This window comes from Telmatherina bonti, assembly GCF_933228915.1.
Source record: "Telmatherina bonti genome assembly, chromosome: 16".
Classification (NCBI taxonomy): domain Eukaryota; kingdom Metazoa; phylum Chordata; class Actinopteri; order Atheriniformes; family Telmatherinidae; genus Telmatherina; species Telmatherina bonti.
The window spans coordinates 30539574-30554967 of NC_136614.1; the positions used below are offsets into that span (position 1 = coordinate 30539574).

General features: G+C 41.5%; 1 protein-coding gene across 1 annotated transcript; it reads right to left on the minus strand.

Moving 5' to 3' along the window:
- Positions 1–5870: 5870 nt before the first annotated feature.
- tdrd6a (tudor domain containing 6a) lies at positions 5871–15394 on the minus strand (the record flags this gene model as incomplete). Its single annotated transcript, XM_079255150.1, has 10 exons — positions 5871–6079; positions 6211–6274; positions 6653–6708; positions 6874–6984; positions 7440–7488; positions 7793–7857; positions 7989–8052; positions 8426–8481; positions 8663–8773; positions 9922–15394. The coding sequence occupies 10 exons, from the start codon at positions 15392–15394 to the stop codon at positions 5871–5873; spliced, it is 6258 nt and encodes a 2085-aa protein (XP_079111276.1).

Below are 15394 nucleotides of genomic sequence, written 5' to 3' on the forward strand. Positions count from 1 at the left end.
AAGAAAAATCCAATAAATCTGGTTTGTAAACAAATATTTAGAGCTTTGTCTTCTTCCGGCTGCTTTGACAGATTGTGAGGCTGCTTCTGCATAAATTTTTAGTTTTACTATAATAAAGAATAACTTGGGAGGGTGGAGCACCAAACATTACCAAACAATATGAAAGAAAACCAGTATGCATCTACACACACCAGTATTATTTATTCTCATAACAGAAATCTTCAAAACATGCAAGTTTCCACCAGACAGCCACTCAAATTAGTATTCTGTTAGTGTAACACAAAGGAAATGTGTGGCAGCTTATCAGAACAGAGCACATTAACAACAGTGCTCCAATAAACATTGGACAAAGGCTCCAACTTCAGTTTCTCAGCCATTACTGTAGCTTTTTCCTTCTTTTTAAAGTGAACAATTAAATGATACAAAAAGTCAAATGTTAAGGATGACCTGTTGACGGAAATCAAGTCTGGCACTGACACCTCAGAACAAACAACAAAGCAAACTCATTTGATTCAACAGAGAACATACCCATCTAGACTTAACTTCAAGTGGAGATAATAAATGAAAAAAAAAGGCGTTTACTCCTCTAACTGCTGATCGGGAGGAAGACCATCAACAGAAGCGTCCCTGATGATCAGAGACAGATGAGTTATCTTCAACAGCTGGGCCTCTAGAAGAAGATGAGAAAAAACTATTTTACTGACAAAATTAAGTTCTGAAAACAGAATAAAAAGTTTCTTTTTGCTTTTTTTCCCACTTAGTGGCTCCAGAAAGCAGAGACAGGTGTAAATATTAATCTGTGAACTTTTAAACATTAAAATAAACATTATGTACCACAAGTTTTATATGAAATCTTTTATTGATCACCAAATAACATCAGAACTTTGCTGAATCAGATTGTTCCTTCTTTAGTTTCCTCTATTAGAAATGTAAATTTTTAAACACTTTAATAATTTGTGAACCTTCAGGGGCTCCATGGCTGTGTTCACACAGCCGCCCAGTTCCAATTCTCTTCTGCCCACATCTGAAGCTTGGTACATAATCCACAAGAAGAAGAAAAAACTTTGGTCTGGTCAAATCATAATCCACTAAAAGCTTAGTCTGCAGCGGCGGGTGGAGGATCATGTGCACCACACCCCCCTCCAATGTCCAACCAATCACACGATACTTCTCAAAGCCCAACAAGAAAAAACTTCTGCCAGCCTGATGTGTAGAGAAACATCTTCAATCACGTCAGTGAACAAAATGACGTCATTTACTTCTCCGAATCTCAGGAACAAGAAAGGTTCATTTAGCAGACTTACTATCAGATTTGTAATGAGTCCGATCGGCACAGATGCCATTTGGTTCAATCCAAGCCAGACCACTTTCACATCAACTTCATTCACATGAAGGATAAATGAAAGTAATGCAATGAAGGGATGGACCTGATTTCACTGTGGGATGTCTGTGGATGTAGTACTGGGAATGGTAATCATCCTAATGTGTTCAGGCGGGTGAAACCGAACCCATGCGGAACAGACTAGCTCAGCTGCAGCGTCTGATAAAACGGATGTCCTGATTGTCTTATTGGTTCCCGAACAGACCCTGTTAGTAAAGTATCCCAATAAAAACTTCCTGTTGAAAATCATACATCAGTTCATCATTATTTTAACACCTGCATGAGAAAACACAACTTACCAAAACTGTCCCCAGAAGAGGACATGTCTTCTGTCAACACGCTGTTGTCACAATCCTGAAAAGACAAGAATAACTTTAACAATCTCCTTTACAGACAACAAAAACTAAATGAGTAAAGATTTTACTGAGTCACAACGAAGGCTAAAAGTATCTGCATGTCTACCAGACCTCAAACTGAACACCCTCTTAGCAGCTCTGAAGCAATCATAGATGTGGTTTTATCACGTTCTGAAGTTAGCTGCGATGCTAATGCTGAGTAAGAAACTAAATTTATACTTTTTGTTTTTGTACTGTGCACGTGGTCGAAACTGATGTGGAGGCTAAGTGCTAGGCCAAGTGTGAAATTGAATGCAGTGTTTTGTGACCACTTTTTACTCCCTTCCAGTAAATATAAAACCTATGTAGCAAACTTGGGGACAGTTTGAGCATCCAAGTGGCCAAAGGGAGCGTCTGCCTGGTACTGCTAAAAAAAAATGTGTTGCATTAATAATTATGAATGAATCAATATTAAATCAGATTGAACAAAATCAAAATCAGACTTATCAATATCGATTTGGGAAATTTGTAGTATTGTTCAGCCCTACTTTCTAAATATCAGCGCAGCATAAGGCGTGTCAGCAAGTTGGCAGCACATTAGAATAAGGATAAAAAATTGCTTCTGAAATGAACTTGGTGGGAATTATTTTCACCTTTTCTGTGATTTCCAGGGTTTGTTGTGGAGTTTGCAGATGCTGCTCACTGTCCTCTCCAACAGATTCAGCTTCAGAAAAAGGAGCCATCCATAAAAGTACAGTTATAATTCATGTATTCAGTCGTGCTTGTTGTCAGACATGTTTATCTTTGTTTATTTCAACATCAGCAGCAACATTTTTCAGTTCTTATTCAAATGTTTTTGTTTAGAAGGAACATTTTAACGGTATGGGCTCAGGTATGAACATGTGGGAACTGAGCGTTGCTCAAAATAAAGTTTTATTGCAGTTTTGCATTAATTTCAGAGTTTATGTTTGTAAATTAAGTTTTTTTTCCTCCTGCAAAAGACAATCCCCCTGAAAGATTCTGGTTTGTAAGTGAACAGATCTGCATGGTGTTGTTAGTGGAAGAAGTCTGCAGCTCCAGACTTGGACTGAAACACGCCGTTTTGTCTGATAATTTCCCAAACATTCAGAAGAGTCTGCAGCAGCGCAGAGGGATGGCAAGCCGTCTGCTCTGATTAGACAGTTTGATCAAAAGAATTACCATTTTTTACAAAAATGCGACCATGCAAATCCTTTTCTGCCCATTTACAAACTGGATTTTTTTTTTTTTTTTTTTTTTTTTAAGGACAACTAAACTTCATTTGCAAATATTCAATACAGCTGCTAAATCTTTCTGATTTTATACTGATCCCACACCCCAGCAGGAACATGAAAGTGCTCCTGAAGATTTGTGTGCAAAGTGAAGCTGCTGATGTACGAAGAGCAGCCTGGAGATTTCGGTAGATTCCACGCGATACCTCGACAGACGTCTGTCAAATTAATCCCTCCGACGAGACACGATAACTCTTCAACCAGGTTGCTCTGAAAAGCAAAAGTGGAGTCGGTCAGAACAGAAAGATTGTTTAAACTTTGAACAGAAGGAGATAGAAATTACCAAATCTGGGTTGGTTAGTGCCTCAGTGTCTTCTTGCCAAACTGTGCAGAAGAAAAGTAAACAGTTATGATGCAAAGAAATTTTTTTTAAAATTAAGATTGTTTTAAAAGAAACTTTTTTTCCTGATTTTTCTTCACTCATCCCTTTCTCCTCCATCCCTTCTTAGTATTGTTTTGTACCCCACCACATAGACAATGCACCATAAACACAATGCACTGTGAATATTGTCACAATTTGCAAAAACAAACAAACAAAAAAAAAAGCTTTCCAGTCGTGTTTAACAGGCCGGTCTGCCAAATGAAAACTCGAGAGGACAAACCAGAATGTTTATCATCATGAAGGGATGAACTCTCGTCTTCAGTATTGGAGTTGTCCTAAAACAGACACACACACACACACACTTATGTTGCAGAACTTTCTCCAGATCAGATCAGCTAAATTAAATGTCGTCACATGACTTTCATACTTCCTCAGAAATAGAAGCGAATGATTCATCGTCCTGTTGGCCAGCTTCTCTTTGTTTCGCTGCATTTCTCAAAGACCTTTCTGTGAAGACAATCATACTGGGATGAACTGAGCATGCTCAGTTCATCCTTATCCACAGGGACTAGGATAAGGAAACCGCAGATCCAGGAACAGGACTTATAGGAACCAGAACCAATCGTGCCTCAGTCTGTAGAACCCTGTAGAACCAGGAACTGGGAAGATTTTTAATGATGAGGTACTCACCCAGTGACTCATTCTGGACCTGAAGTTTAATAAAACAGTGTTAATGACCAAAATAATGCTAGATGGATTACAAAAAGATAAACATTCAAACAGGTATAAGATGCTTGTGTGAGGTATATATGTTTTTATTTTACCTCATTTATTTCTCCAGCTGATATCTCACACAGATCATCTATGTCCAGACAAACTTCTTCCTGGGAGATCTTTCAGACAGATCATTAGATAAATTAATCTATCCATGAACGAGCAGTCCCTGATAGATTATAAAAGACAATTCAGAGATGTGAACAAAACATGTATGCATGTTGAGATTTAAAGTTGCTTATTATACCATGAAAAACTGGATTTGGACGGTTTTTCACTGATTTTCTGTTGAGAATAAAGGGGGGTGCCATGTTAGGTACCTCCTGATCCAATTACAGTTCAGAGCGCTACGAATAATTATCAAACGATCATCAGGATTTTCAGTCCATCTTTTTCCCAATTGAGGTTACTTTTTCCTCTGTCCGTGGTTACATGTATACAGTAATACTCCATTCAGTTTGCATTCATTCAAGTAACAAATCAGTTATTCACACAATTTATCGAATCATAAATAAATTCAACATTGTCTTTAAAATTTCCTACGAAATCTACATGTTCGAAATAAATTCAACTCAACAAAGGAAGATTGTGTTCGCAATAGTTCAGGCCGGTTTATACACGCTCAGCGTTTGTTTCAGGTTGGGCCTGTGTAGCTAAAGCAGTGAGTGTGTGTTGTGTGTGGCATTCATTCAGACATTTGTAACATCACAAGGGAGTACTTCCATGTAGCCGGGATCCCAAGAAGTGCACGTTGAGCCTTTGCGAACCTACGCAGAGCCAACGGCTGTTACAGCGTCACCAACCTGAAGCAGACGCTGCAAGACGATAAACCGGCCTCTAACCTGGGCTGGGACAGAGCCGCTGTCACATCTTTGTAGAATTACTATAATATTCTATTTTGACCTTAAACAACTTGCATATGAAGGAAATTATGTCCAGGCCTTCTCTGTTCTAATCTCCATGAGAACTAAAATGTCTAACAACGCTAGCCTTCAAACCTGATAAATAAATCTTACATCTGTAACAGTAGCTGCAAGGCTACCAGCTAGCTTCCTGATGCATCTGCTGTTTGACATTTGGACACTTTAGCAGAACAGACTTCCAGTACGTCTCCTCACGAGCGACTTTTAGCTTCCCGTCACAGTATATAGCTGCGTTTCTGTCAATCAATTATGATGAAAAATAATAGTTTTTGAACATTTACAGATTGTAAAATAAATCGCCACATGCATAGAATAAAAAGTGAGTCAGGCCACCTCTAGAATTTTAAGGAGCAGTGTGAAATCAGAGCTCGGTGACTCAGCAGACTGGGTGTTTAAGGTGAGAAAATATTGACCCGTTTATTGAAGACATAACAAACAAGCTTAATTAAAGTGAAGCTCCAAACCAGCTGTAAATCTGGCAGTTGGATCGCTAAATACTCTGTGAAATGTTCAACTTTCACCATAGAAATACATACGACTGATCTCAAACTTACATGATTAGTCTACTTAAAATATGAGAAGAACTGGATGTAGAGCCGAGACAAAAGGTGGCGCAACAGTCATCGCCAGTTCACATAGTCAGAGTTAATGTTGAACCCCAGTTGTTGCAGTGCTGTCTGTGCAGGTAGCTTGGTTTAGCTAGATGTTTGAACTGTTAGCATGTCGGATCTGTTAAACAGCATCTTCAGTGAAAATCAAAAGGAAGAGCAGCTTATTCTGAAACCTGATTTTATCAGGTTCAGCATTTATGTAACTCCCACAGCATTACTGTTCAGCATTTACGTTTGAAGTCTTTAACAACACGACTCTGCTTGACTCCAACTTTAAGTGACCCTGAGCTGCAACCGTGGTAAGAAAGTCTGAATTTACAGCGATGCGTACGAGTGACGTGTGGAAGCTGACCGTCATTTCTTCAGAGGTCACACAGCTCAGACAAGCTTCTTCTTCTTCTTCAACACTTGGCTCTTCCAAAGCTGCAGCAAGACAAAGAATCACATCAAACGGATGATAACAACAGTAATATCCAGATAAAGTTCATTCACATGAAGCTGCAGTGGGTTAAGTCTGGCAATGAACACAACGCTCAGTTCCCACATGTTCATACCTGTGCAGACGCCTGTTGAATGGCTCTCTTCAACACTACTGGTCAACTCTGCAACCTCATCAACCTGAACAGCAATGAAGACAATATTCCAGTTACAATAAAGACAATCGAGTTCAATCCAACAACACTGAATATAATCAACAATTTCAAGGTTGACATCAAAGACTGGTCTTAAAAATATCCTTTAAACACCAAAGTACGGCTGCGATCCATCTGTTCGAGACATGATGCAGAATAATCACATTGTTCTATGAAGCATATGAATGTTCAGTGTTTTGTGATGCTAAACAACTTTTAGACACCAAATTAAAGAAGCTTTTAGCTAGTTATGTTGATATTTCCTACTCAACTTCCTGGTACATAACATTCACAGGAAGGCCCCAACACGTCATTCAATAACCTGGAAAAAAAAATGAATGTCCTTCTACTGCAAACTTTTTACCTTTAGAGGAGATGAAACTGTGGAGAAGTTTGGTTCACTGCTGGTTGTTCCAGTGTCTGCGGATAAAACGCATCATTACAGACGACTACTGGATCTGTGTATTTTTTGTTTTTTTTATACTTGCTCATTAATATACAGCATGTCAACACACACACACATCAGGTAAATGAATGAGATCTGCTTTAGAGGTGTGGAAATGATCTTGTGCATCGTCAACAAACCTGAAGATTCATCATCCAGGTAACCTGAGACCATCGCTTGGCTTGCAGAGTTATTCTGAAACACATCCAGTGTGGGAGCACACGCCACGTCCTCCTGCTCTGTGGAAGTGTCTGTGGGGGAAATCAGTCTCACTTTAGTTTATTTCATTTAAATGATTAAATCACTGAAACATAAAAGTTATGATTTCATACATTAGGAAATACAGACGACATCATTTGTTTACTTTTTAACTGACACATAATAAACTAGAATAAATAAAAACCACATCTTAGATCTCCAGTTAGCGGAGTATTTCAGTACCTTCAGAGTACACTGAATTAGCCTTGATGAAAGGTGATCATTCTCTGGTAAGTTCTATAGGACGTGGGAAATCTTTACCCAAGACTGACTAACAGACACCTGGATGTTTATGTGGGATGCACGCAGCAGATAATGGTATCCTTTTACAGAACAGACCAACTAGAACATGTGTACTTGGCAAATGTGCAACATATGTAAATCTGTCTCCATGAAAGCTAACATCTCTGTTTGACTTGTAGCAGGAAAAAATGGAAGAAGCTCTCACCACAGAACTGCTGTTCTGGACACACAGAGGACGGACGCTCCAGTTCAACCTGATGAGGACAAACACAGTGAAACAACATCAAAAGCAAAGCTCAGCTTTATTTATCTGCAAGTGTGTTTGGTTTGACCTGATCTGTGATCTGTACCTGTCCACCAGTGTCTTAATGGGATACTCCCCAAACACAGAGCTGCTCATCATTCATATCTGGCTAACTGCTTAATGACTGGGATGCAACAAACTAAGAACAAAGATGGATTTCTGCTTGACTCCAACTTTAAGTGACCCTGAGCTGCAACCGTGGTAAGAAAGTCTGAATTTACAGCGATGCGTACGAGTGACGTGTGGAAGCTGACCGTCATTTCTTCAGAGGTCACACAGCTCAGACAAGCTTCTTCTTCAACACTTGGCTCTTCCAAAGCTGCAGCGAGACAAAGAATCACATCAAACGGATGATAACAAAAGTAATATCCAGATAAAGTTCATTCACATGAAGCTGCAGTGGGTTAAGTCTGGCAATGAACACAACGCTCAGTTCCCACATGTTCATACCTGTGCAGACGCCTGTTGAATGGCTCTCTTCAACACTACTGGTCAACTCTGCAACCTCATCAACCTGAACAGCAATGAAGTAAAATTTACCAGTTACCATAAAAACAATCGGGTCCAATCCAGCAACACTGAATATAATCAACAGTTTCAAGGTTGACACCAAAGACTGGTCTTAAAAATATCCTTTAAAAACCAAAGTACGGCTTCGATCCATCTGTTCATGATGCAGAATAATCACATTGTTCTATGAAGCATATGAATGTTCAGTGTTTTGTGATGCTAAACAACTTTTAGACACCAAATTAAAGAAGCTTTTAGCTAGTTGTGCTGATATTTCCTACTCAACTTCCTGGTATATAACATTCACAAAAAGGCCCCAACACGTCATTCAATAACCTGGAAATAAAATTAAAGTCCTGCTACTGCAAACTTTTTACCTTTAGAGGAGATGAAACTGTGGAGAAGTTTGGTTCACTGCTGGTTGTTTCAGTGTCTGCAGAAAGAACGCATCATTACAGACGACTACTGGATCTGTGTTTGTTTTTTTTTTAATATATATTTATATATATATACTTGCTCATTAATATACAGCATGTCAACACACACACACATCAGGTAAATGAATGAGATCTGCTTTAGAGGTGTGGAAATGATCTTGTGCATCGTCAACAAACCTGAAGATTCATCATCCAGGTAACCTGAGACCACCGCTTGGCTTGCAGAGTTATTCTGAAACACATCCGGTGTGGGAGCACACGCCACGTCCTCCTGCTCTGTGGAAGTGTCTGTGGGGGGAAACCAAAAAAAAAAATCATGGAAAAAAAGAAAAACTGTATGACGTCTCAGTTCATTAAATGATGGTTCATTTGTGCATCTGACATCATTCATCTACTTCTTAAGACAGGTCAGAGAATTAACTGGAAAATAAACTCACATTTCATCCTACATCTCCTGTTATCTGAGTTTTTCAGAACCTTTAAAGTACATGAAATTCACCTTCATAAAATATGATCATTCTCTTGTAAGTTCAGGGCATAATTTCACCCATGATTCATAAGAAGCAGCACGGATGCTTATGTGCTAAGCACATCCTTCTGCAAACCAGACCAAATATCATACATGTGCTTAATGAATGTACAAATCTTTATATAAATGTCAACATTTCTGTTTCTAATGTTGCAGGATAAAACATAGAAAACACTCACCAGAGAACTGCTGTTCTGGACACCCAGTGGAGGGATGCTCCGACTCAGCCTGATGGGGACAAGCCCACAGCAAAGCTATTTTTTAAAAATGTTGAGATTCATCTATGGAAATGTTCTGTATAAACCAATAAATGATTTCTGAAGAACTAATGTGATATAGAGGTCTGCATACATAGAAATCAAAACCAATAGAGTAAATTTCAGACTGAGGATATAAACATCACGAACAATCAGGTTAATATTACATGAAATTAAACATCAGTATTTCTTCAAACCAGAAGTCTTTAAGATTTTAAATGGTAAAATAATATTACCACTGGGTTTGGAACAAAGTTCTTTACTTTGTATGGAAATGACTGATGGCTTTTAATCAGAATCTCAGGAAAACTATGCTGGATTAGTAAAACACGAGCTTGGAGGAAAATGACTTGTTTCTTTTCCTACACGAGCTTTGTATCTGCTGCCTCTTGTAGTGCAGTTTTACAGGGAACTGTTATAAAAACTATTAACTGTTTATTTTTTAATAGAAGCTGTTCAGAACTGAAATTTAAAAATTACCATTTTCATTGATTTTGTTGGAGTCAAAGAGCTTTCCCCTGAAGCAGCAGCTTTTCCATCATCTTCCACTGGACCTTTAAGTGAGAATAAAAGCAACAAAGTCATTTGTTTACAATGTAACTAATAACAAGACGCACAACAGCATTGTACTGGGCAGATGTGCTGCTTACCAGAAAAGGGCTCGATGTCCAGACTGGAATTAGGGGGATTCATCACCTCCTTATCAGCTGTTTCAGTCTCCGGCTCATCCCCAGTTTTCTCCATGTCTTCCTCCAAAGGGGAATCCAAGTTTTCATCACCTTTGACTGAGTCCTGGTTCACATCGCAGCTTGAAGACAAAATATCTTCATCTTTGTTGTTGAGTGGAAGCAACAAGTTTTCATCTATGCCACCATCAGTTGGCCGAGCATCGTTGGGAGACATGACTTTCTCCACAGTGGGAAGTTCGTCTTTTGGAGAATCCACCACAAAACCTTCAGAGGACTCGCTGCTCTTTGGACTACTCGCTGAAGTTGAGCTTGTTTCTGCTGTGTGAAGGTCAGGAAGCTCGGGATGAACTGTACCATCAAAGTTTTGGACTTCAGGTTGCTGTAGTTGATGGTCCGCTGCTGCAGCGGAAGAGTCTGGCTGCGGTCCTTTTTCCAACGAGCTGGTCGAGTCGATTACGTCTTCTGCTGTGAACTTCCACCAAGTTTTCAGCACCTGGTTTATCACCTGGCCTTCGCACTCTATCTGCACCAAGTACTTGACTTTTCCTTCTGCTCTTGTTATTCTCCTGACAGTGAGCTGCAACAACTTGTCTGCGGTGAGTGTGGACAGCTCATCGGCCGCACTGCTGTCCCAAGACCCGCGTGCACAGTCAAAGCCTTGGAGCTCACACAGAAACGCCTGTGGTGGGATGTTTGCCAAGACAGAAGGAATTTCTCTCACATCCGTGCTCCTGACCAGAGACTTGTTTCCATAGTCCACAAACAGAACAGAAACCTCATCTCCGTCTTTGCCGAGGACCTCTGCTCGATACCAAAGCTGATCGTCAGTGTAGAGAGCGATGCAGGGACTACCAGGGAGGAGAGCGTCAGCTTTGATGAGTTTACCTGCTTCATCAACAATTTCTGAGACACTTAATGTTATTTTATCCAGTTCCTCTGTGTTAGCGGACTGACACCAGAAGGTCTGAGTATCGTTTATGGCGGTGATGTAGACCTCTAGCTGCTGTCCTTCTAAAAATTCTTGGTGGATGTAACATGCAGAGCGTGGCTTTGGCTGGAATTTCTCTGCCTCTTCCTCCTCCCTTGGTTTCTCTGTTGTGATTTGAGGGTCTCCAGCTGACACTTTACACACAACATCCACACCATCATCTCCAAGCCTGACTTCCCACACAGACCCCACCTGCCTGATGAACTGGCACTGGAACAGCTTTTCTCCAGTGCCTCCAATGTCCTTTTTGAAAGCAGACACCACATCTGGACGGAGTGCTTTCTCCTCTCCAACCTTTGCAGCATCACTCAGCATGCAATGCGTGCTGTAAACAGGTGATCCCAAAAGAGACTTGTGGAGTTTGGCTATTTGGGAAATGGGAATCACTGCTGTATTTCCATAGTCAACATACTCAACGACAGCCGTCTTGTTGTCATGCACTTCTTTTACAACTGCTCGATACCACAAGGAATCTTCTGTAAACTCTGCTCGAATAAGGTCACCTGGTTTCACATCTCTGAGCTCACCGCCTTCCAGGACCAATTTTGGATTATTGAGCTTTTCTATCAAGGCAAATATCTCCGCTTCTTCCTTTTCGCATTGCACATAGAAACTTAATGGGCTGTTGCAGTGCGAGACAAAGACGTCCATCGTCGTACCAGATGTGATGGTTTTTGAAGGCAGGTCTGCAAGTTTTGCATGTTTTTCAGCATCGTTTGTCTTCTGGGATACCATGGCAGGCGGGTTTGACTTGAGCTGCTTGGTGTCAGCAGGGAAGTTGTCTTTTCTTGGTTTCACTTGAGCATCTGCAGGCTCAGAGCCATAACTTTGTCTTTGATGTGGCGGTTTGTAGATCTTTAAAGGCATAGGCTTGGTCCTGTGACCAATGTCAGAAACATAGCACCCAAGCTTCTGTGCAGGTTGCTGGTTCACAGTAGTCGTTTTCTTGTCAACCCTTGCTTGATGTGGAGGCTGTAGGGAGGAGAAATTATTCTTGTTTTGGGTTTTTTTATGGTCTTCAGGGTCTTTGGCTTGTTTTGATAGAGACCTGGTTGTCCTTTGTCCAAAACTGTCTGAAGCATCCGAAGCTTTGCAACCCTGGTAGACGACAGTCTGATCTTTTTTCATCTCAGCCTGGAACATTTTTTTGATTTTTGCATTTACTTGAATGTTTTTGTAATACAGCTCTACCAACAACTTCCCATCAGGCTCTCTGGCAACAATCAGTGCTCGAAATTTGCAATCTGGCGCCTTCATTTCAAACCAGCTGTTGACTTCATCAGGAACTTTGGCAGAAACATCCGAGAGGCCGCACATGACGGCTTGCACTGGCACGGACATGATGTCATTGGCTTCTCTGGGAACTGGGAGCAAATCAGATTTTTCTACTTCGATAGTGTCTCCATAATCCACAAAGTGAACCAGTATCTTTGGGTTTGTGGTCTTGATCTGAGCCCTGTACCATTCCCCATCAGTGTACTTTGCAAAGCACAAAGTTCCAAAGACTGATGGGAGTTTTTGCTTCTCAAGCTGATGGCACAGATTGCCAACTTTCACCTTCAGATCTTTCATCACATCTGTGTTCTTGTCAAGATGGCAGTAAAATTGATGAACATTTTTCACATAGGTCACCGTGACTTGCTCCTCTGTCCCAGTTTTCACATTGTGAGTTGAATAGTAGTATGTGTTCAGGCGAAAAGATGTCCTTGTGGATTTGTTCGGAGGAGCACCCGAGACAAGACTGGCCATACTGGTGCAGATGCTCTCAAAGGGAGTCTCTAGATCCACAATGTTGTAAACGACCATCTGCTCACTGTACATGATGGCATAGATGGTGCACTTCAAAACCACACGGTTGGTTGCAGCAGTTTCCACAAAGTTTCGAAACTTTGCCTTTGCCTCTTCGCTCCACTGATTTACGGCAGATGTGGGATTGATGGGGTTTAAGAGGCTGCATCGAAATGCTTGGCCATGTAGAGAGAGGAACTCTGGGCAGATCCCCCTCAAGTCATAGATAGAGACTGTCAATGTCTGTCCATAGTCCACAAACAAGGCGTCCACGTGAGGAGTCTTGTGCCTATGAACCAAAAGGGCTCTATACCACATTCCGTTTTCAGGATGTCGAGCTACGCAAGCAACGTCGACATTAGGCTGAAACTCGCTGCCTGCGTAGTAAGCCTGCATGTCATGCATGAGCAACTTCAATTGGCCTGCATTTTGAGCCAGCTGACACCAGAAGTCATTCGGGCTTTCAATGTAAGACACAATGACATCAAGGACTCTTCCAATGGGAAACATTTTCTCTTTAAAGGTAGCAACTCTTCTGTTGCCATCAATAATACCAACTATGCTTTGGGTTTGAAAAGAGACTACAGTATTTCCTTGTAAGCTGGCGAGTCTTGGATCAGAAGGTTGTGCTGGGCATATAACAGCAGCTTGTGGAGTATATTTGGTTTTGGATCCTGTCTGCATCTCACCTGTCTCAGCCAGTCCAGAAGAGCACATGAGCTTACCAAGATCTTTTTCACCCTGAGCTACAGGATCTGTTAACTGCACAACATAGCTGCCATTGTACTTTGCTGTTACATGCACATTTAGGACTTTATCTGTGACTGCTTGGATAAAAAATTCAGAAGCACTTTGACTCCATTTCCCAGCTTTTGGTCTGACACCAGCCAGAGAGCATTTCAGTGCCAGCTGAGGCAACTTTTGAAACTCAGATGGCAGCATCCTGATGTTATTCCTATCAACCACTTCTGTGTTTCCATAATCAAAGAAGAACACTTTGACTTGTGTCTCACCAACTTCAGTCACAGCTGCTCTGTAGAACTCACCATCTTCTGCCTTGGCAGCACAGTAGAGCCCAACAGTTGGATCTCTCACCACATCTGAACTTGTTGTATCCTGATACAGGCGGCCAATGTTATCCAATAGTTCATCCAACTCCTTCCTGTAGACTTCAGTTTGAATCCAAAACTCAGACGGGTTGGATACATGCTGAACAACTGCCATGTGTGAGGAGTCCAGAGAGAGATCCTTAAAAGGCGGCACGCCTGCTGCTGGTTTAGTTTCCTTTTCTTCCACAGCTTTTCCAGGAGCCACCGTTTCCTTCTCTTGTGATGGATGAAGGTGGTTGTACGGAGCTCCTTGGATGGCATAATCCCTGAGTGTTTTGTCAAGCTCGTGCAAACAGTTTTCCTTGGAACCAAACAAGCTGTTCATGTTTGTGTTGTTGTCATCATAAAGTGTAACGTAGTAGACACCCTCAGAGATGCTTTGATACTCAAATTTAGCTATCATTCTCTTGTAGAGCAAGAGGGATCTGAGGAAGTCGATCTGACTGGCTGTCCATCCCACCCCTTTATCGATGAGTCCATGGAGAGAGCAGATGTAGGTGACAACTGGCATCCTGAAGAACTCCGCAGCAAGTGGTCTTACATTCTCCACTTGAACAAGCTGCTTTGTACCATAGTCGACATTCAACACTTCCACCAGTTTATTCTGAGGGAACACCTGCTGCAGAACAGAGCGGTACCACCGGCCATCACTTCCTCTTGCGGCGCACAGAGACCCGATCATTTCAGGTCCCATAACATAACCAGACATTCTGCCCTCACAGCTCTGTGACAGCTGATCGGAGAGCTTCTTCAGCTCTTGGGAGAAAACTTTTAACTGGCAAAATATCCTCTGCGGATTTGTCACTTCCGTAACAACAACGTTCTCCACAGTTCCTCCAGGAAGTTCTGGGTACATGAACAACTCTTGCTTGTGCAGCTGCTCGCCTGCTCCCTTGGAGAACTGCTGAATGTCCGGAGATGCTTCGGCTCCACCTTGGGAGTTCAGCGACATGAGAACAAAGTCCTGAAATGTGACTGGAGAAATCTTCTTTGCAAATCCCATCTCATACATTTGTTGAGATATGCTAGGGATGTGCAGGAGGAACATTCTGTGAGACACCAGTACATCTTGCACATGTCCTGTCAAAGACTTCCCAGTGAGAGTTTTCAGAAACTCCAGAGCCACTGTAGACCATCTGTTCTCCAGTGAAAGTGGTAACACATTAGCCAACACACAAAACTCCACCTCAGGATGAAGCTGGAAATGCTCCTTCTTACCCCATGCTAGCGTGCTTATGGTGGCACTGTATGTCATCCCTTTGTCGATGAGGAAAATGCTGTATCTGGAGCCATTTCTTGACACTATGCGGGATCGATACCAAGTATCATCGATCTGAACCAAACATCTGTCACCAGGGTTTCCTTCTGAGTCTTTAAATGCAGCTCCAGGAGACTGGATGTCTTTGGCTAAGAGCTCATAATCTGCTGTCCTATCCTGGCTAAACTTGCCCCAGAACTCCACCAGCACACAAAGGGGATGCAAGTGGACTCTGCTTATAAGGACTGTCACATGGGATCCTGGAGTAGGGAGTCCTGGGATTGAAGACAT